Source organism: Phragmites australis, chromosome 19 (assembly GCF_958298935.1).
Source record: "Phragmites australis chromosome 19, lpPhrAust1.1, whole genome shotgun sequence".
NCBI lineage: Eukaryota > Viridiplantae > Streptophyta > Magnoliopsida > Poales > Poaceae > Phragmites > Phragmites australis.
In genome coordinates this window covers 81,609-102,780 of record NC_084939.1, presented here as the reverse complement: position 1 = coordinate 102,780, position 21,172 = coordinate 81,609, and the positions used below count along the sequence as shown (strand labels likewise).

The 21,172-nt window shown below is 43.8% G+C and overlaps 2 protein-coding genes across 2 annotated transcripts; both read right to left on the bottom strand.

Moving 5' to 3' along the window:
• Positions 1-2,183: 2,183 nt before the first annotated feature.
• On the bottom strand, positions 2,184-3,761 carry LOC133900622 (zinc finger protein 10-like). Its single transcript, XM_062341820.1, has one exon. The coding sequence runs from the start codon at positions 3,499-3,501 to the stop codon at positions 2,680-2,682; it is 822 nt and encodes a 273-aa protein (XP_062197804.1). The 5' UTR covers positions 3,502-3,761; the 3' UTR covers positions 2,184-2,679.
• A 9,080-nt stretch (positions 3,762-12,841) lies between these two features.
• Positions 12,842-16,683, bottom strand: LOC133900767 (very-long-chain aldehyde decarbonylase GL1-11). Its single transcript, XM_062341997.1, has 7 exons — positions 16,434-16,683; positions 16,183-16,320; positions 14,061-14,206; positions 13,771-13,890; positions 13,471-13,683; positions 13,299-13,379; positions 12,842-13,219 (listed from the first exon to the last, which is right to left on the bottom strand). Exons 1-7 carry the CDS (start codon positions 16,461-16,463, stop codon positions 13,150-13,152), a joined length of 798 nt encoding a protein of 265 aa, XP_062197981.1. The 5' UTR covers positions 16,464-16,683; the 3' UTR covers positions 12,842-13,149.
• Positions 16,684-21,172: the final 4,489 nt, after the last annotated feature.

Below are 21,172 nucleotides of genomic sequence, written 5' to 3'. Positions count from 1 at the left end.
TAATTGTAGTAATATGTAAGGTAGGAAAGGTTGAGAAGCATGAAATAATTATCATAATGCGCATATTTGTATGTGAAATTATAATCTTGATATGATACAATATATTGGCACTACTGCAGAAGCCTTCATCAGTGTCGGTTCAAAATCGCTATCGGTGGCGGGTTTTGAACTGATCATGATTACTCGGCACTAATAGTCACTGACTATCAGTGTCGGGTAATCAGTGACGGGTTTTGACTATCAGTGTCGGGTACGGAACCGGCACTGAAAATTACTATAAGTGCCGGTTGATAGCTCCAACCAACACTGATAGTGGATTATCAGTGTCGGTAGGAGCTACCACTATCAGCATTGGTTGGAGCTACTAATCTGCACTGATAGTCTCTGTTTCGATTCAATATTTTTGGGCCGAAAAAAGTTTAAAAAAATTCGCGACCAGGGACACTTGAGCAGAGGGTGCCCACCCAAACGCACCCAACATTCACAAGTCACACTATATTCACTTGCATATGGCAACCAAGACTCAAACTCAAGACATCATAGCCTGTGCACGCGTGTGACCCCTCTAACCATTTCAGCTATCATCCGTTTGTGAGTATAGTAGCACAATAAATCCTTTTGACATCTTCTGACCGAACGTTTGAATGGCTATTTGGATATCTAAATGACCTCAAATGACAAAGTTGTACATCTCATCGAGTTCTACAATATTCATATAAAGTTTGCCTCCATCCAACTCCGTATTTCAAGTTTGTGTCCAATCTATGTAGTATTCAGTGAAACAACCATAACTTTTGCATATATAATCTGATTTTAACGTTCGACGTCTACTTTTGAAGCTAACGAAGAGGTGCATAAAAAAAATACAAATTTTTAGATCTATACACTTCTTGACCCCCAAAAAAGGCTCGGAATACCCTCGATAGGACCTTTGGAGTTTTTCGTCAAAAAATGACCTTCGATTCGTTTGGAATTTTTTTGAGACATAGTACTTAATCTGAAAGTTAGTGCTGCACATATGTTTTATCAATTCGAATTACCAAACTCATGATAAAAATCTTTGAATTTGCGGTTTTCATCCTTATGACCAAATATGTGGCTTTTTCAACAATTTCTACTAATTTTACACTAGATCCAACACTTCAATTTGTGACCCTATGTGTGTTTCCTTTGACAGCATTTATTGATTTATTTGTGTAGCTATATTGCTTCAAATAAAAAAGTGAACAACTACAAAGTTGTAGATTCCGTTGAGAGCTACAATTTTCATATAAAGTTTTTCCTAATCCGACTTCATGTGAAAAAATTATGATTTTTTTTATGTGAGCTGTCATCGACTACTGTTGTAATTTTATTATAATTATTTGGAATTTAAATAACCTCAAATTAAAAAAAATACAAAGTTGTAGATCTCATCGAGAGCTATAATTTTCATATAAAGTTTTTCGCCATCCGACTTCGTGTGAAAAAATTATGAATTTTTTAAGATGAGCTGTGACAGTAGCGATCTTCAGTGTCTGTTCATGTCTAGAACTGGCACTGATAAAGTCACTATCAGTGCCGGTTCTTTGCTCCTCAGTTGTTGTTCACGCGCGGGAGTTTAAGAACCGGTACTGATACATCTTCAACTGTTGAACTGGCACTGATGGAGTGATACATATGTGATGTTTTGTAGTAGAGTGGAGTAAGCTGCATCCCCTCCACATGATGCGTATTGGAAGTATGTAGGACATGCAACACAACAGATGATCACTTCGTCGGTTCGTCCTCACTACTGTCTGCTTGTGATCTTGATTAGCTAAAGAAAGCTTACTAACCTAATCATGATGCACACATGATGCACACATAATAAAATTACTAAACCTTTTCTTGATTGTGACTTTTCGAATTCCAGTTGGTTTAGGGTGTAATAGTAAGGTTCTAGCTACTTGCTGCTCCAATTATATGCTTGAGGGAGAACAGCTGAATACGGAACTCGATAAAACTACCTGCAGGCTAACCAGTTAGCTTCATATTAGCAAGCACATATATATTACCAATTTATTTAAGTCTCCAGTTTACTTTGAAGATGTGATATGTACAAGGTAATAGCCAAAACTGAAATACTGATAAATTGATACCACAAAAAGATCACTATGAACAAACCAAAAGTACAACATGATAATTAAAAGAAACAAGCCAGCTGTGAAGAATATATATGATCAAGTCAATGTATAGTTCTTCATACTCAAGTGTGTATGTGCATCTTAGGAGTTTCATATATACTCAAGTGTTTATGTATATCTTAGGAAGCAAAAGCAGGAAGTATAAATATGATCCTGGAACTGTTCGAACACACAACAACACAAGAAGAGGCAGAAGAAGCTTGATTATATGAGCAATAAATATCGGTTCAACAAGATACAAGACTTCGGATCGAACGCCTCATATGTGTAACTTGTTCTACAACAATTGCATATGTATTGCTATGAGTGCAACAATTGAGATTGACAGAAATATATGTGAACTTCCCCTTTGGCCAAAAAATAATGCACGAATTGATCAAATAGAACCCAGAAAGAGAAGGCGGAAAAGGAGAAAGAAAATAAAAGGGGGAAACAGCAATCGAACAGAAGCACTGGCAAACTTCAAAGACTGGATAAAGTGTTCTTGTTTTGCATGCAAAATTACTGGCTTATATCATGTAACTTTTGGAGTAGTCCCAAGCCTCAGCTCTAGATCTACTTCTTGTTGATTCAAAAGATGAGGAATAGAGCTAGGGCTTGCGATTATTGTTCTGGCTACCTTTGCATCTTGATCAAGCCCCTGTAGGCCCTGTGATTCACTTGTTGCCACCTCGGAAGCCGCCGCTGTCGGCTGCACAAAGATTGGAAGCTCTACCGACGGATGATCTAGACGCCTCCTCTTCATCATCCTCCCCAGCTCCTCCTCGTTGTCGTCATGATCGCCCTGATCTATTGCCTCTTCCCTCATCACCACCATAGGCGCCGATATCGACAAGAAAAGCTTGGTCTTGCTCTCCTTGATGATGGTTGCTAGGTAGGAAGGAGGAGGAGCGATACCACTGTTCACACCCCCCTTAGCTGACGGGACGGCAATACTACTAGTAGTGGTAGTGCTAGTGTTAGAGGCTGCCCTGAACAAGAGAACCCCTTTCTGTGGTTGATCATGGGGGGCGCTCATGTCTTGGACGTCTTCGGGGGACGAACCCTGCCGCAGAAGAGCTCTGTCGCGGCGGTGGACGTTCATGTGACCACCGAGCGCCTGCGCCGACCGGAACTCGCGCTGGCAGAAGCTGCATGAGTAGGAGCGCGGCGGCCACACGCAGCCGCCGAGGTGCGCCGCCGCGTCGCGCGCGAACGCCTGCTCCTCCCACGACGGCTCACTGCCGTACGCTGCCGCCCAAGAAGGGATGGGGCTCGCAGCAGTGCTGCTGCTGCTTCTTCTTTGCCCCCACAAGCCCAAGTACTTGCCTAGTTGATCCATCTCTGTGGAGTTCATGGGCGCGCTGGTGATTGAGGTGGCCTGCCTTTTTGTTGCAACCCAATTAAGCTAGCTAGGCAACTAGTAGATCACAGACCAAGGTAGCATATCTGTGTGTGTGTGGTTGTGCGTATTGCTATGTGCAAGAATCGAGAAAGATGCATCCCTGTCTGAAATGAATTGGAGGATGACAGCATGCAGGGAATGATCTGAAGAGGAGAGGAAAGAGGGAGAAGAGATAGAAGAAGCTAGGGAGAGAGATCAGTAAGAATATGTATGATTAGATGACAAGTCTTCTCAACTCTGCTGTGTTTAGGTATTAATTGGTGGGTGGGTGTGCCTTTTTGTTTTCTTCTTTAATTTCAATTCACAAAGCAATGGATAATATAATTGGTGCACAGTGTCCAAGCTAGGTGAATGTGTACCTATACGCTATATATATGAGAAGTGCAACTCTACAACATAGTCCGCACACATTCTCTATCTCGACAATCCATCTCTCTCATCCATCCGTTGATTTTCTCACCAATTGTTTTTTTAACAAACTCTCCAATACGAATCTCAACGTAAATGCATAGCCAAGATAGAGGGTATGTGTGCAATACGTTGTGAAATTTTCCCTTCCTGCTATATATCTTTGTCACCGTTAAGGCATCTTATTTATTTCCAAGTGTTGAACTAGTAGGGTCTAAATAAAGACACATGCAGAGACTCTGAGTCTTGTTTCTTCTGAACAAATCTTTTGAAATGTATATTACCTGGTCCTGAGTTGATCGGTTCTCAAATTGTTTGAATCACTGCATGCATTGTAGTTTGGCAATCCTAGCTAGTCCTATATACTCTTTGTCGCCTTTCCACGCATATTTGGTCATCGGACCGAACATAGGTAATTTGTTGTTTATTAGTTGAGAGAAACTTAACAATCTTCTTCCTCTTCCCAGTTGTTTTCCGATCCGATCCGTGTCTCTGCTGTTCATGCGTTCCCCTCGGGCCTCCGGCGCCGACCGTAGACTCTTATTTTGAAAGATTGGATCTGCAAGTTGAAACATGCAAATCCCCTAACAGAAACTTAGTATACAAATTTCATATGCGGATTTTATGTTGAAGTTTTTATGTCATAAATGTTATCTGTGACAAAAATCAGGGGATCCATGACGTTTTTCACTTTTCATTGAACCTCATACCTGTTGTGGTGAGGGGATGAGTTATATGTTGCAATTTTCTTGAATTGAAAAGGAGACCAAATGGTGGTTTTCAATTTCAAAGTCGGGCCTCGAGGAGATGAATTAACGTTTCCATAATATAACCTTAGGCTATCTCCAACGGAGTCTCCAAACCTGCAAATTCTAGTGCTACAGTACTTTGCAGTCTACTGTAGCATTAGAAATTCATCTCCAACAGATCCTCTGTCCAGTGGTACAGTACTGCTACAGTGTTAAAGATAGGGGATGCTGTAATAGTGATAGGGGATACTGTAATAGTGTTTTGAGGATGGAAATTTAAGGTAGCTGTTGGAGATGATCTTAACACAAAAGGCTGCAGTCCCCATGCAATTAGCATGTTTTGCAAGGAATATTAGGACAAAAGGAATGGGCCTACCAATGACCTACGTACAGATTGATAGGCTCGATGATTGGCCCTTGCAAAATTCAACGGGATTCCAGCTTATGCATTCGATCTATGCGTTGAAGCTGATCTGCCTGAATCAGCCTTTCCGTGTTACACTCGCATATGCTAGTCTGCCTGAATCAGGCTTTCCGTGTTACACTTGCATACGCTAGTCTGCCTGAATCATGTTTTCCAAGTTACAATTGCATTCGATATATATATACACTATCGTATGCATATATTGTCCATCATTTACAAATCAAATCAATCACTCACTAATATGTGGTGCCTAATTTAAACAATTAATACGTCCTTGTGGCGAACCAAGACGTACATGACCGATCGGTGTAACTTATGACATGCATATACAATTGTGTTTGTGAATTATCGCATGCTTTCCTGTACGTTTTTCTCTGACAGAAACTATAGCTAGTTTCAGTACACACAATTAATATAATCTCAATCCAGTCATGCTCATGCATGCCCCGGCATATATAAACTTGTAGCTAGAAGCAAAATTGAACCTATTATCTTCTTTGACCGAAAAACTATAGGGGAGTTTCCCCACAGCACAAGCCATTTTATAAATGACGAAAAAGAAAAGGATGTGTACATGGGGGGAGGAGGCTGGGATGGCACTAGGACCGGGAGAAAAGGAGACAAACCAAATATTACAAGTTATCTAGTCATGATCGTACAGTGGGGTACTGGGGTGATAGCTTTCCTATATCTCAGGATAAATTCATCCTTACGTTAATCCTCTTCCAACAAGAGAGATTTTATATCTTGTTATAAAAAAATTCAGTCATCTCTTTGCTCCCAAATTGAACTCATTATCACATTTCAGGCCATGCATGCATTAGCATCAATCTTTTTAGAAGAAATGATGCATGAGTCAAACTTGCACTACTCAACCAACGCTGTACGTACGTTGGCCTTTACTTATTTGCTAGCCTTATTGTGTCCTTCATTTGATGAGAATTTTCTCCTGCTAGCCTGGCCTGGCCTCCTGATCAATCACCACTTGTTTGATTTCCTTGGTGATTATAAAGCTGGGATGCTAGATACAACCTGTGCTTGATGAACTGGAGTCATCATAAAGCTGATGCTTGTGCAATATGTGTTTGTCTTGCATGCATGCATGATGCATGTGACTATCAGCTGCATGCCTTGATCATTCAAGTAATCTCGTCTCCGGCCCTTTTCTCACCACTTTGCCTGATCTGCGTTCCGATATAGATTCCAGTGGAATGATGCCATCGATCAGCACCATTTGCGTACGCATAATATATATTCTGCAGTCACTTGCCGTTCATGTGGATTTATCCATGTTAACAATTTCCTGACTCATTGCACTGCATGATACTGGATCGATCGAGCTGTGTATATTTGTCGTATGTGCTTGCATGCATGTTTGTGTGTGTCACGTAATAACAGTGCTACATACTGTAAATTTGTTGTGCTCCATGCTGCAGCGCCTGACACACTATTGAAGAAAACGAAAGAAAAGACTGCTGGTTTAATTAATAATCTGCATACCGGCCCATACTTGCATCTGAGATTCTCAGCTAGCTGCTGCTGCTGCTGTCGATGCATTTCGATCGCTGGCTGGCACTGCACTATCCTTTTCTGCGCAACTGTACGTCAATTGAACCGGGCTACTACGTACTATTTCTTAATCAGAGGGCTGTCTGGACATCGATCAAGAAGAGCCAGCGAAGATTCTTGCTTTGTTGTCTCATCCTCTATCACACTTACCATCATTATGCCCATGTATGCTGGTGCTGCAACGACGACCCTACATGTATATACGTACTCTGAACTGAAAGCTGCTTTACACTGCAAGGGGAGATTGTTCCTGTGCTCGATCGAACTGGACGAAAGCAGCTCAGGCTCAGCTGCAGTGCACCCATCTAAAGGGAGGGACCCATATAATACCAGAGCTGTACGTACGTATCAACTAATTATCAGTAAAATACATTAATTAATTAATACATGGAGTATTTATATATATATATATTTTATATGTATATGTAAGAATAGCCGTCCGCTGGTATCTCCATCACATCACGTGGGTACAGTACTATTAACTTGGCAAGTTGGCATCAAGACGAATATTTTGGTCATATTTACTATTTACCATACTGGCACCATGAAATTTTTCACCAACATGCAAAAGCTTACAGAAGCGTCGAACTTTATAGAAGAAGTGCAAAACGCACCAAGGTTTGCACACGGGGCAAACTACAAGTTGGATGGAGGATTACAAGTTTTGAAAACGGGAACACTTAGCAAACTATCACATGAATGAAATAACCAATTCAATAATGACTATTAAAATCTATGTCGCCATAAATTAAACGTGCCAGCTGCTTCTCGCCCGTCTAAACAAAGACACCTACTCCTTTGAAGGTAGATTCGAGCTAGGATCCGGGAATTCCATGTCCAACAGGTCACTAGCTAGGATAGGATGAAGAGTGAGTCAAAGCCCCTCCGTTGATCCTTTTGGATGGTGGCACCTACTCCTTTCTTTTGGACGGTTCAAGAATCGCAGTGCTCAGGCCTAAGCCCTAAGGCACCATAAAATGATGGTCATTTGCCATAACATGACACACACACTTGAGATGGAAGGAACACCTCTGGGCCACCATCCAGTGCTCGTGTGTTTACATACATACGAGTGCTTTTAATTGTAGTATTTTTAAGAGTATGATAGGAGATATACCCATAGATGTATGACTATGGTTTATATGTGTTGTGATGTGAATGTGTGAGTGTCAACCTTGGAGAGAGAAGCATTAAAAAAGATGCCAACTACCCGGGATGGACAAACCCATTTGGCCACGCCAGGCTCCGACGAGACACCCGTTTGGATGGGCCTAATCTCCGGCCCATCCTCTTTTTGCTAATGAAGTGGATTCCCTCCTCTCAAAAAGAAAAAAAAAGAACATAAATAAAAAAGAAAAGATAGAAAAGAAACAAAAAGGTTCCCCAAAACAAAGGCTAATAAAATGGAGAGAGTAGTCGATGATCGTGGTGTAGAATATTCAGATGAGATCGTCGTGCCCAAGGACAAGAAACAAACGAACAAACATGGGAGGCGAATCCCTCCAACTAGTAATGCTAGACTACTAATCGAGCGGCTGGCCGGAGTAATGCGCGTACGTAAGTGCTCAGGAGTGACCGGCCGAGATGGCGGCGGCAGCAGGAGCGGCGGCGGCGGGAGCAGCAGACAGAACGATAGGATGAGAAGCGACGGTGGAGCCTGGCCGCCAAGACGGCTATCGTCACCGGAGGAACCAAAGGAATCGGGTAACTAGATAATTTGTAACTTAATTCGTAGCATGCATGCATGCCTTATCTCCACTGACGGAGCTTAATGGAGACCAAGGGGGGCTTTGGCCCCTCCTTGTCTTTAAAAAAATACTTAGTAATGTACAGTAAACATGTATTTATCAAGTAATAAATTAGTTTTTTACATAAGTTTGTTGATAAATCTTTTGAATTGCCCCCCCCCCCCTCTTAATTTTTGTTGAAGCTCCGCCACTGCTTATCTCGATCGCATTTACGGGCATGTGGTGCATCATGTCCACCGGACCCTTTCTGTCTCTACCGTCATTGCTGATTTTAAAACCGATAGTTCTTACTTGATAGTGAAAATCGGTAATTATTACTGTCGGATCTAAAACTGTTAATGATAGGTGTTCTAAAGAGAGAAAAAAATAAAACGAGTCAACTCGATGTCAAGCCAATTGCCACCCTTGCCACCGTCGTAACCGCCTCCACCTTGGCTTCTGGCTGTCGATGCTGAAATCTTAGAATCAATTGAACATCTCAGAATCAGCATCAAACTCAAATAACAGAATAATCTTGAATTGCCGCTAATATAGAATACTATTGAAAAAAACAAAAGGCAAATACAACACGATGTTGCTACTCCGACCAAGTCGCCACCGAACGCCCGCCATAGCTTCTCGCTCCCCTCAACTCCTCATCATGGAGGACTACTGCAACGTGGACCTTGCCGTGGTCGAGGCCATCATGGTTGAGGACGATCCCTCCAAGGATCCCATGAGCACGATGAAACCGCCCCACCCGTGGATCTACCATCGCGCCGGATCTACAAAGGAAGAGAGGCAGGGCGCAGTCGACGAGCTCGCCATCCATGAGGTAGCCTAGACGCTCCTCTTGGTCCCCTTCCTTCCTTGCCTATCAAAGCCAGCGGCCTCCCCATGTAAGTGTGTCACCGTCGCCCTCCGCCCTCCGCCCTCGCGATCATCGTCGTCGCATTACCGCCTGGATCCATCGCTCCTAGAGAGGAGAGGCGGCAACCGTGCCTAGAGAGGAGGGGTGGTGAGGGTGAGGTGGTTGAGAGAGAGGGAGAGAGAAGACCAAAATGAGAGGAGAGGATCCGATAAGGACTGCTCGACTCTTGTAGGACTTAGATAATTTCACTACCGAGCGGACCAGATGTGAGCTGTGAACAAAAAAATGAATTGAAGGCAAATTTCGGGTCCGGCCCTCCAGTTCACTGTTGGTTCGTAATAAAAATTGGTAGTGATACTATCACTGTCGGTTTTTGTTATAAACCAGCAGTGATACTATCACTGCCGATTTTTGTTATAAACAACCAGTGATGATTATTAAACCTGACAGTGATGCACTGATGATGCTAGTTTGGTATAAACTGGCATTGATGATGCATCAGTAACGGTTTTAGCCAAACTGACACTAATAAGCCGTCATTTATGATAATTTTTGTAGTAGTGCATATCTTAGCTACTAGCTAAGCTTGCGATCATGGAGAAGCTAGTGGGTCTTGGCGTCAGGGTGCACATCTGCTCCCCCACCTCCTCCCACCTGGATGCATGCCGCCGCCACTGGGTTGGCAATGGCCTCCTTCCCCGCGTCACTACCTTCATCTGCGATGTCTCCTCATCGCCGCCGCGCGCAACTTCTTCCACGGCCAGCTCCACATCCTTGTCAACAACGCCTGCCAGTCAGGGAAAACCTTACCGAAATAAAATTACCGGAGGTCACCGGTAAACCCGATTTCTTAGAGATATCGAACTTACCGGACATCTATCGGACAAATTCAAACAAATTTTAATATTCAAACAAAATTCAAATATTACCGGTAAGTGTTTTTTTATCGTGGTCCAATCTTTTTAGAGTGTAGAGACCTTTACGAGAGATGGCTTCAAATTTGAAATTTAGATTTGCAACCTTAGGATTTTAAGAAAAAAAAAAGAAATCAAGAGAGGGAGAGGGGAGGGAGGGATTCAAACCTAGACCTCATAAAAACAAATGATACACTCTACTAATATGTTAGATATTAATTTATGTAATATTATATGACTCCAATACTATATATATATATATATTAAAATTTAAATTGATCCCAATTTTTTTATCTAAATTATTTTTTATCGGTAAGTGAACCTTGCTGCCAGTCCCTCTACAAGCCAGCCAACCTCGCGCCTCATGGCCACCAACCTCGACTCCTTGCTTCCACTTCACCCGCCTCGCGCACCCGCTCCTCCTCCAGGCTGCCCGTGACGGCGGTGCCGTGGTGGCGCACATGTCCTCCGTCGTCGCCTTCATCGCGTACCCAGCGCTGTCGTCCATCTACTCGGTCAGCAAGGGCGGCCACTACTACAGAACTAGCTATAAGTAGCGCCTCATCACTGCTGGTTATATAAGAACCGGTAGTGAAAGCGTATCACTGCCGATTCTTACCCTCTCGCGCTCAAATCATGATAAAAACGCTTAGAACCGACACTGATATGAACCGTCATTATCGGTTTCTAACAAAAACCGGCACTGATATTATTAGTACCGGTTTTTTTTTAAATCGGCACTGATGCCTGGCCTGAACCCGAAATTTTTTTATGGAATATGATTTTGGCTCACCCTCTCGCGTCCACTGCTCGGTCACGCGCTCAGTTCTCGACCTTATCCTCACGCGCGTCTCTCCCTCATGCACTCGTCCTTATCCACACGCGCTCTCTCTCCCCCCATCTCTCTTTCCTCTCCGACCACTCTCCCTCTGGATCTCGCCGCGCTCTCCATCTGCCGGCACCGCAACTGTTGTTCCTCTCCTCCGCGGCAAGCGCGCGCTAACGCGGCGGCAGAAACCCTCGGCCGGAGGCGCAACCCTAGCAGCGCGACCATTCGCCAGCGCCCACCCCCGTGGAGTCCCTCCGCCGTAGCCGAATCCTCTCCAGCAAGCTCTACCTGGACGTCCCCGCCTCAAAGGTCGGTCCCAAACTCCCCCCCCCCCCCTTCCGTTCCAAGGACCGGGCGTGCTGCCCATGTTTTGATTTCATCTGTGTTTGTTTCTCGCAGGCGCCGGTGGTCTACTCGCTGGCCTACGACATCGCCTTCCTCAGAATTGAGAAGCTGTGAGCTGCCTACCTACCCATGTCGCTATGTATGGAGAGAAGCATCGGCTGTGTGTGTTTGACATTGTGTGCGTGTGCAATGTCTTGTGCAGGCACCCATTTGATTCCTCCAAATGGGGCCGCATCTGCAAGTTCCTCACCGAGGAAGGGTACCTGCAGAAGAATAGAGTTGTGGAGCCGTTGGAAGCCTCCAAGGAGGATTTGCTAGTGGTAATAACCAATAATCAAGAAGATACTTTTGGATTCCATCGATCTTTGCTCCTCGTGCTCGTTTTGGATGTGTGCATTGTTCTGGATTCCACCGAACTAGAGTCATACATGGAGGTGGATTTGGATTCCACCGAACTTTGCTCCTCGTCGATGTTTTTGCGTTCCCATGTTGTTCGTCAGTTTTGTGTTCCCGTGCAGTGTATGCGATGTTGTGGTGTGATGTTGGGGATTGGGCTATGATATTGTGGTGTATGTCACTTTGGGGATTGGGGATTTGTTCTCGAGCGATTGGAGTTTGACAGAGGAGCGGGCGTGGTGGCGGAGCGCGCCGACAGTACAGGCAGCCGAGCCGGCTGAAAATCGAGCCAGCTCGTTCCTTTTTTTTTTGCTCGCGATGCACCTATCACTGCCGGTTCGTGTCTCGAAACCGACAGTGATAGTCAGTTACTATACCGGTTGTGGAACCGGTACTGATACTATTTGAGTATCAGTGCCGAATAAAGAGCTATTTTTCAACCGGTACTCTTGTGCTTTTTTGCAGTAGTGGACTACACCCGCTGACCAGGAGCCTTGCCGCCGAATGGGCGCCGGGAGTCATCGACACTGGCATCTCCAGCACCACGCTGGGTGACCCTGGCAGGGTGAGGAGGCTCGCCGAGATGGAGATGTTGCGGGTGCCCATGCACCGCTTCGGCACTCCACCGGAGGTGACCACCCTCATCGCCTTCCTCTGCATGCCCGCCGCATCCTACATCACCGGCCGGGTCATCTGCGTCGACGACGGGCGCACCGTCGCGGCAAAACTGTGACTACACCTACCCACGTAGCTTCTCCACTGCACGGCACGCAGTGCACCTTGTTGAGTTGCCTGAAACTCTGATCGCCAAATCATCCGATGCCTCTCTTTGCAGCGGCAGATTGAATCAAGTTTGTTTCGACCTATTTACTACACGTTTTACTTTGTTCAGATGCTGTATTGTATTTCACGGTGAACACCATTGTACTATTTCTCTGAGCTGAGCTGGGATCACTTGACATGCAAGGAAATGTCTCGTATAAATCCAGGAATGGAAAAACGCACGGCCTCAACAAAAACAAATTTGTTTTTCAGCTTTGCTAGCAAAAAGAAAAAAAAATTGAAAATCTACTGGTTCAGATAGATATTACATTGCCATGTTATGTATACATCCCGTCCAAACAAACACAAAATACCCTACAGGGCACATCAAATTTAATTCAGGACAAATCATATCAAGGTGGCCGGGATCGATCTCATGATCATAGAAAACATGGGAAATGGAAATCTCAACCTCTAGTATCGATCTTTTCTCCGGTGACATCTGTGCCAAGATGGACGGTTCTCTCATGCCATGAACGCAATGCTATCATCACCAGAACAACACATCAATTTTCATGTCTCAACTACGAGAGCAGCTCCCACAATTTACAAAGTCTTCCCCTCTTTCTCCTCGATGGCCTTTGCCTTGCGGTAATCCTTGTCCGTCCCAAACAACCTGACACAGGATAAGGTGGTCCTTATGTAAGGGGGTTACTCTGCATGATTCGACACAGCAATGGGAAATTAATTCTCACCAGTCCATGTAAACAAAAGTAGAGGCGTAGTTCCCTGATTTGGTGTAGAGCACACGGTGATGGTAGTCATGGAAGTCCGAGCTATCCATGACAAGAATTCAGCAGAGTGTTAGACTTTACACTTCAAATAAACAATTAGATTCTACTGGACAAATAGATCTAGCTTACTTACCCGCCATACAATGGCAGGAAATTCGATGGGCTCCACGGGAAGTGGTAGCCACTGTGTGCTTCAACTGTCTCCAATACCCTCAGAACCATCCATAACCACAGGGTGAACAAATGAGGACCAGTAAGAGCAGGACCAACAATTGTGGCAAACCCCAGGAACAAAATTTCAGCAGGGTGAGCATACTCAGAAGTCAACCCAAAGGGAGTAGCATATCTGCCCAGAATTTGTTGTGTCATAGATTAGAACAATAGAAAAATGATGTATTATGTAAAGTACAGAGTAACGAAGCATATCACTTACTCGTGGTGGACGCTGTGAACATGCTTGTATAGCCATTTGGTATGCAGTGCCCTGTGCCCCCAGTAGAAAATAAAATCCTCGAGTACAAAGTAGAAAAGAACTTGAGATACAACAACCGTCCTGCAGAAAATATAAGTGAAAGTCAAACTGTATTCTTCTTCCACTTGAATATTGGTTATCTTGGCGCTTTCGTGTTTACAGGCTGACATGAGATGAATATTAATAATGCAAAAAAGGGTTACAAGCTGCTTTAGTTAGGACAAAGGAGTAAAAGAAAGTAATTTGAATACCAGTGCGGCAGAGGAAGAGAACTCCTAAGGCCCATGAATTTGAAGGCGGGATAGGAGAAAATCATGACAGGCAAGTTCACACAGACATGGTAGAGAATAAGACGCAGGACACATCTGTTTTGATAAGCAGAGGTGTTGCTCTTCTTCTGCAAAGGTGCACACAATTTTTTTGTTGAGGGTAAGTACAAGCGCGCATTCAATTAATTAGCTTTTCAACAGATCAAAAGTAATATCACGAAGGATAAGTCGCTCTTTACTTCAAGGTGAACACTAGAAACTGGTAACAAAATCAATAATATGCATGTTCTATTTCACAGGGAGATGCAGGCATTGCGTTCCAATGTAGATTCTGAAGGAACAAGACTATCTAGGAGAAACTAGGTGTCATTGTATTAAGAAGAAAACACATATATTCTAGCTAAAGAGGATTAATTCCTGAGTGGTAGCTTTTTTTTTTGAGAGAGAGAGAGAGAACGGCATAATATTCTGATTTCTTAGCGAATTCTAAATAAGATTTGGATATCAATAACGAGATACATTGACGACACAAAAAGCAGATTAAATAAAAAAGAGCAATGACAAGCAATTTTTTGGAACTTTTGAGAACCAGACGATGCACCACCTAAAGTAACTCTTTTGACAACTCCTATCATATCCTGAAACAGTTTGTTTGGATAAATTTGGTTCGATGGAAACATAACACTATGTTATATTGTGCGCTACACATATCTACAAGTCAGGATATTATCCCATACTAAAATGCTGGGAGAAGGCTTCTCACTTTCAAACTGGTTTACCTTGTCATTTTCCCCCAAGAATACGTAGGTAAACTGGTTTACCTAAAAGTTCCCATATAAAACTCCCAGCATAAGATTGTTTCTAGCAAAAGAATTAACATTTTTTTTCTAAAATACACAGCAAGACATTACATTGTGCCTAAAGTCCAGCTAGAGTTTCCTACTAGTGATATAACTTGTATTTTGTAACGATCCGCTACAATAATTTGACCCTGTATTTCAGCTTTTCAAAATCTTCGTGTGGTCGGTGCTGCATGTTAAGGGATGTGTCTGTCCCGAGTCCTGACCAATATGTAGAGGTTGAATTTGGCATTAGACTATTTCGTTGCCAAAAAAGCAAAGACAGCCTTTCCAAATTGTTTACCATTGCAGAATTTGGCATTCGACGGTTTCGTTAGATTGGACCTTTCCCTTCTTTTTCTTTTGTGGAAAACAGCCGCTTAGCTAATACTCCCTCTAGTTGCAAATGTAGGTCGTTTTAGCCTCTTCAACTATTCTCTAAATATAAGTCATTCTCGAACTTCTATGCAGTTTTTCTCTTTTGTTCCTATCTTGCCCTTATTTAATAAATGCTACCACTCTCACAAATGAATAAGTTATATTTTCCAATGCAGAATAAATGAAGAGCAATAAGGTCATTTGATCTACTTTCTTAATCCTTGTGCACAAGTTTAAAACGACCTACATTTACTATCGGAGGGAGTATATGGAAGATTACAGAGCCGTCCTGCCTCCACAGTGGAAAGCAATAACGGCGGGCTTTTGACCAAGGGTCGCTTAACTTTGTGATGTGTGAGAAGTGAAAACACATATTAAGCTGGGTAGGGCACTATGACGGAGTTTTCCCCATCCTTGGCAGGCAACTTGATTTGGACGAGGCATATAATATTGCTCTAGGCATAGCGGATGCCCGTAAGGCTTGGTTACGTGGGAACAGGACACAACGAAAGCGAAATGAAAAGGAGAGGCTGCCTACTCATGTCTGGTCCACACAACTGGAAATAATGAGAAGCATCGTTTTCATCTTTTCCTGTCTTTGTTGCCATTATGGGGAGCTTTGCAAGACGAAAGCAATCATTTAATTCATAGCTTAAAATAAGGGGAGAAGGTTGCTTCTCGATATCTCCAATCTATTCCATTTACCATTGCTGTGAACCCAGAAAGAATTGTTTTTTATTTCATCTGCAAAATTTCATGTAGGAGTGGTAACACAGTACATAGAGAAGCACATGCTGAGAATTGAACGACTGAGGGGTGAATCAATCAACCAAATCAAGCGAGTTGTATGTAGGTGAGATCGGGGAATGAGTAGCAGAAGTAGTGACCTGGATCTTGTACTTGGCGAAGAGACCGAAGCGCTCGAAGAAGAGGGATGGGAGGCCGGAGAGGAAGAAGACGGTCTCATGGAGGAGGAAGGTGATAACGGTGGCGAGCTGGAACTCGCTGAAGTTGCCCATCAGGTACTGCATTTTATTTTATATTTTGCCCCGGCAAGAAACAGGAAAGATCTGGAGTTAGGATTCAGAGCAGCGATGGAGAGAGAGGGGAAGGGGGGCGCGGCGGATGGGAACCGTACCTGCCAAGCGGACTCGAGGGGCGCCGCCATTGTAAGAATGTGGTGCGTGCTCTACTCGCCGCCGGCGAAGACGACGAGGAGGAGAGGAGGGATTTTTCTTGTGTTGTCTGGCTGTGCTGGGCTGTGCTGGCGTCTTCTCTTCCTTGTGTTGTTTGGCCACACGACCAGATGGATTCCAGATGCTGTGAATTTTTTATTGAATAGGCAATTGAATTGTTTTCCACGAAAATCCTAAAGCCAGCCCGTGTCTGGCTGCACGGCAGGCATTCTTTTCTACGGATTTGTAGCAAAGTCAGGCGTGCTTCAGTAACTTGCAGTTCGCATTATCATTCAAGGATGGGTAGGAGTTCAGTAATACAGTAATAATATCCTTTTCAACAGTATTTTGCTACAGTAACCTCACAGTATCCTTCCCAACAGTATTTTGCTACTGTTCATATACTCACGAATTACTGTACCACCTCTGACTTTGTTTCAGAGGATTGGATTCATGTCCCTTTTCTACTCCAACTCGCCAGCCCACAGGAAAGAAGCACAACAACAACAGCGGCACCGCTACATGGATGGATGGAATGGTATCCCTCTTCCCAACAAACAGAGCAGACGCCATCTAAGAACAATGTTCTTCTTGGTTTGTCTTTAGCAGCAGTCACCAACTACACACCACACACCAGTGAAGGGAGTATCATCTACATCTATTAGAAAATAGCGGCACACGCGTTACATGTCTGCCTCCTCTCATGCCTTTATTGCATTACCTTACATTACATTACACCGGATTGGATCAGATCAGATCTGATCTGCTAAAAACAAACAAACGGTGGATGCTGGAGATAAACAAGGGGCGGAGAGAGAAAATGGGCCTATTTAGCACTGTAACACTGTAGCAACACTGTTCACAGAGACTATCAGTGGAGCTGGAGGAAGAAAACAACATCTGTTACTGTAGCAGTACTGTTCACAGAGGCTGACAGTGGGATTGGATAGAGAAAAAAAGGAGTAGAAGGTAGAAAATAGGGTAGCTGCTGGAGATGAAAAATAAAGGATGTTGTAATAGTGACAGGAGATGCTGTAATAGTATTTTTGAGGATAAAATTTTAAGGTAACTACTGAAGATGATCTTATCTATGCTTCGATTGCAAACTCCGCAGTCTCCTTCCCACTGCACAACCAAACCAAACCAAACCAGATTTCAGTCAGCAAACCAGCAACCGCGGCGTGGAAAGGACACACACCCAAGGCAGCAAAACATTCTTATTATTATTATCCACCTTTCTTTGCTAACTTGTAACTACTTCTCGTTTTCAAACTCGAATCCACGATAAAAGAACAATTCTAATCTTGAGATGATCAGCCACTAGTCCAGGACTACTTTGTAGAGAGTAATGCACAATACGCGAGGGAAACATAAATTCAAGTCTGGTCTGCTAAGTGGGAAAAAAACGTGGGCCGCCAAAATCTGAACAAGGGATGTACTTCAACACTTATATTTGTACGTCCACCAACATTCCAGAGAAAGAAGCTACAAGACAGAGAAATTCTTAGTTCAATGGCTGTGCATACCCTACGCTACTAAATACTAAGCAAGCTAATTAATCGTGTAGTAGTTAGAAGATGAAATTCCAAATTCTCATGCCTCATGTGTTCAGGGCCGCTGAACGAATTACACTGAAAAGTCAAGACATGAGGGTTGCATGTTAGGAGGCATGGTAAGGTATTTTGACCGGCTTCATGTGCTCTCTTGTCGTTGTTTTGAAAAAGGGCACTAGAGTGATTGGAGTTGCTGTTTTTCACTAGATTAGATACAATTAGCTTGTTTTAGCCTAAACTAATTAACTATGAGGTGGGGAGCACCAATAAGAAGAAAAAAAGTCCACTGGAAACCATTTAACTCTGGACATTTAGGGATTAAGAGTTCAAACTAATCCGACCGTGGGTACGACTTTGTATTAGAATTTGACTTTACTCTTTTCTTAATATAATGATACGTAATTCTTCTGCGTGTTTGAGAAAAAAATATAGACTAGAAAACTAATGCATAGCATACCGATGCATTTAAAGGAGAGGGAGAAGGGAGGAGAACTGAAACACAGAATAACATAGCGTAGATACTAGATAACTAGTGGCAGATTACAGGTTTGTTAAGCAAATTGTGAATTGGAACAACGATGCCCACTCCGAATGAGCAACTGATAGACAGATGAGGCCTAAAACAAGCGGTTGGTAAAAAAATTGGGCCAGGGGATACACAGCAGAGGCAGGTGGTAGAAAGTATGCGGTTGGGGCTTGTGCCCTGATTGATCGTTAGGTCATCAATGATCATATGAACACGACACTAGTTGGAAGATAAATCATGCTTGCAACGATGCACATATTAATCAGCAACTGAATCGAATTAAACAAGCAGTGGTAAGTGAATAATGTGAATGTGTGGTGAATCTGGGTGCAACCTTGAGTAGGGCAGGGACCAATAGAAGTACTAAAAGTGTATCCAGATCTCTTACGTGAGTTTTGGATAATTTATAATAAATGATTAAGGGACTAATGAGTTTAACGAGGTTTGACAGATATTAGTCCCTTTAAAGAAGTAAAATGACGTTGGCGTCCCTAAAAAAAATAAGAGAAGCGGTATATAATTACTCAATAGATTTAAATTTATTTTATTTTTGAATTTGAATATAGGTGCGTCGTACTATCAAGAGGGATACGTTTAGATTGATTTGAAGTTGTCTCAGTGCTCAAATAACTCTTTTAAACCAAAGATGAGAGACATATGTCACCCCACGAACACCGGATGTTTTAAAAGTTGTCGGGACCCAAAGTCTCCAGGTTTGCCCGGATACTCCGGGTGACCGGAGTCTCCGAACGATACTCCGGCAAAGAGTCTCATTTAGAGCCTAAAAGTTTCACCCGGAGTCTCCGGGTTAACCCGAATACTTCGAGTTTTATATTCATTCGGACCCTCCGGGTTAGGTTCCGGACAGGCTCGAACTGTACGATAAGTGCCAACCTGAAGTCTCTGGATTGACCCGGATACTCCGAGTCAGTACAAAATATACTGTAACAGCTAGTTTTTGGTGGCTGGGTTTAAATACCCTCTCACCCCCCCCCTCTTTCAGTTGTTGCTGAACCAACTCAAGATAAAAACATTTAAAGCTACTTTAAAGCCCTCACACTGATATAGTGCATTAAATCTTGCAAGGATTTGAGAGTTGGAATTGAAAAAGTGTGATTGAGTGCTAGTGAGCAAAATTCTATTGTTTGAGCACTTGAGGTCTTCATCAAGCCGTCAACTCGCGCTCTTTACTCTTGAAGCTTGAAGCTCCTAAACAGCTAGGTGTCACCAGGTGAGCACCCAAGCTTGCGGAGTGCCTCGGGAAGTTTGTAAAGGTCATCCTCACCTCCGCAAGGAAAGAGAAAAATTGAGTAAGCCCCGAACTCGATCTTCGTGGTCGCTCAGTGAGAATAAGGGTTGAGAGAGACCCGGCTCTTTGTGAGCACCTCAACGAAGACATATGATCGTTTGATCCGAACTTTGGGAAACAAATTTGTGTCTCATTTGATTTCTTTATTGTTCTAGTTGTTTTTGGGCGATTTCCCCCGATCTACGTGTTTGTGTGTTTTTTGCTGCAGGTGATCATTTGAAAAGCCTTCATACATCCTTAGGAACCTATGATAGCACGTGACATCAAATAAATTTACTTAGAATTTCATAGCCTTCGATTTCCTGTTTCATCCGAACTATTCGAACAGAACCTGGAACCTCTAGACACGAAGTATTCGGGTTGACTCGGATTATCCGGAAAGTTTAATCTGCTGCTGTCGGTGCCACAGGAACCAGAGGTCCCTGAGTCCCAAGGCCAGAACAACAGAGTACCACGTGGCGCCCTCCCACAAAGGTTATCTCCTCGAGGGATGAGAAGACCAAGTTCCGGAAGAGGGTGCTCGGGGACATGAACAGTGGTCCCCGAGTACCCGAGTTCCCCGATGACCCGAGAAGACCAAGTACCGGAAAGAGAGTGCTTGGGGCTGCGAACAGTGGCCTCCGAGCACTCAAGTCCCCCGACGACATGAAAAGCCAAGTACCGGGAAGAGGGTGCTCGGGGCTGCGAATAGTGGCCCCCGAGCACCCGAGTCCCCCAAGAACCCAAGGAAAGTCAGTTCCGGGAGAGAGTGCTCGGGGCCGTGAACAGTGGCCCCCGAGCACTCGGTTCCCCGAGAACCCGAACAGTCAGTTTCAGGAGAGAGTGCTCAGGGTCGTGAAGCATAGAAGAAGTGGGAGAGTTCGGTTCAAGTCTAGAAGCCCGGACGAGCACCGAAGAACAAGGAGCACGAAGCTCTAGACTTAGACAAATATTCTTGTACACAACAGATCCTCCGGGAAATATTCTCAGAGCATTTATAGCATACACACAGGAGTAGGGTGTTACGCTCAGTGCGGCCCAAATCTGTCTAAAAAATCCCCTTAGCATTTACTACTTCCTGCATCCGATCATTCCATTCCACCTGCATCTCATGTACGCCCATTTATTTCACCCGCAAAATGGATTCAGAATCACCCCCCCCCCCCGGCCGAATCTCAAAGGGGGTCCCTCTGGATCCCCGCTTGGGGAGTTCACCCTCCGACAGCTGCAAAGTTATAAATTTTAGGAAACACCTATTCACCCCCCCTCTATGCGACATCTCGTATATTCAATTGGTATCGGAGTCTAACCACCTTCAAGGCTTCACCGCTTGGA